The sequence below is a fragment of the Emiliania huxleyi genome, assembly GCF_000372725.1.
Source record: "Emiliania huxleyi CCMP1516 unplaced genomic scaffold EMIHUscaffold_4999, whole genome shotgun sequence".
In the NCBI taxonomy this organism is placed as follows: domain Eukaryota; phylum Haptophyta; order Isochrysidales; family Noelaerhabdaceae; genus Emiliania; species Emiliania huxleyi.
Genome location: NW_005198245.1, coordinates 1 through 1635, shown reverse-complemented (window position 1 = coordinate 1635; position 1635 = coordinate 1). Strand labels below are relative to the sequence as shown.

At 62.6% G+C, this 1635-nt stretch overlaps 1 protein-coding gene across 1 annotated transcript; it reads left to right on the top strand.

Moving 5' to 3' along the window:
* Positions 1-1084: 1084 nt before the first annotated feature.
* EMIHUDRAFT_256582 (hypothetical protein) lies at positions 1085-1570 on the top strand (the record flags this gene model as incomplete). The annotated part of the gene is made up of 2 exons (XM_005767358.1): positions 1085-1101; positions 1343-1570. Coding segments are annotated over 2 exons (245 nt in total), but the record flags the coding sequence as incomplete, so codon positions are not given.
* Between the last annotated feature and the right edge of the window lie 65 nt (positions 1571-1635).

Sequence of the window (1635 nt, the reverse complement as noted above, 5' to 3'; positions counted from 1 at the left end):
AATGACAACCCCGCCTTGGTAGGCCGCGCGACAGCTGTTACCCCGCGCAGGGAGCTTGGCAGGGCATGCCTTTTTCGGCTGTGAAGAGTGCTGTCGTGCGATTTCGGGCCCGTGGTTGTGCTGTTGTGTGAAGAGAACCTGTCTTTAAATGTTTTGCGCTCGTGTGTCGACGTTTGTGGACCATTGAGTCATTCTATCCTCGGGCTCGGCGCGCATGAACCATGATCTACCAGCTACGGCTCTACCGCGTACCGCACCCCGCGTGTGAGCCGCCGTGTGCCTTGACGTGTAACAGCTAACACAGTAACACGCCATAGGCCCGGATACCCCGGAACCGCACCAGAATGCTGAATGGACCATCCACCAAAAAATCCAAACCACACACAGTGTCAGGTGTCACTCTGTCTACTGTCACTCTGTCAGTGACATAGCACACTGACAGAGGGCACACAAAAGCAGCGCCATGGCGATGGCGCTAAGAGGTTCCTCTTTTCCGCGCCCCCCCCGCAAGGCGCGCGATACACAGCACATAAACCCACGCGAGGCAACGGCCACGGGGCCACGGGGCGGCCCGGTCTCTGAGGGAGGGTGTAGAGGATGTAGAGTGTAGAGCGCTGTAGAGCTGTAGAGCTGTAGAGCGCTGTAGAGCTGTAGAGCGCTGTAGAGCTGTAGAGCTCTACATCCGCCGCGGGACGAAGCGCCTGCGTTGTAGAGCGATGTAGAGGCGCTCTACAACGTGAAATCTCTACAACAAACTCTACATCATAAGCGGCGAACGAGGCACGGCAGGGTTGGTGGACTAACATTAGCACACCTCCAGGGGCAGCACTGACTACAGATCGTGCCAACACTTGGCGCAAAGGTCGGTGTTAGCACAGTCGAACGGCAGTCCCAAAACAAGCGTTAGCACAGCCGTTAGCACGGTGTTGGCACACCCTCCGGGTAAAACCCGGGTATACCTGCAAAAACCCAGGTATACCCGAGAAATACCTGGGTCCGCGTCAATGCCGCGCGCGCCCACGACTCCCAGGGCCCCTGCGCCAACTGCGGCTCGCACCGCCTGCTCAAGTACGCGCACCGCACCATGTGCGCTCGCTACAAGTGCTAAAAGGCGCGCCGCCTTCGGCATGAGGAGTCGGAGCGGCAGCGGCTGCAGGCGAGCTCGCTTGAGCGCCCTCCCCAGCTGAGCACCGGCACTCTCGCCCTCCGCTTGCTCCCCACTGATCTGGCTCTGGCCCCGCCACCCGCAGGCCCGCCTCGACCGCGCCGCGTCCCGTGACAAGTGCCACGGCGAGGCCAAGGCCACCGAGGCCGCGTCCAAGGCCCTGCTCCGCACGCAGAGGGCGGAGGAGGCACGCAAGGCGCGGACCGCCGCCGAAGCAGAGCGGGCTGAGAAGCTTGCCTCCCTCTCGGCTCGCGTTGAGGAGTCGGCGGAGCGCAAATCCAAGCTCATGGCGGCGACGCAGGCCAAGAATGCGCATTGGTTCAAGCGCGCTCTGGCCGTCGTGGCGGCCCACAAGGAGCAGCAGCGCGAGGCCGCGCAGGCCTCCGCCATGATGCTCGAGACCAAGTTTGGCGCCGCCGCCGAGCGACGCACCGCGTCGATGAGCTACAAGCCGAACTCGGGCTCGCGCG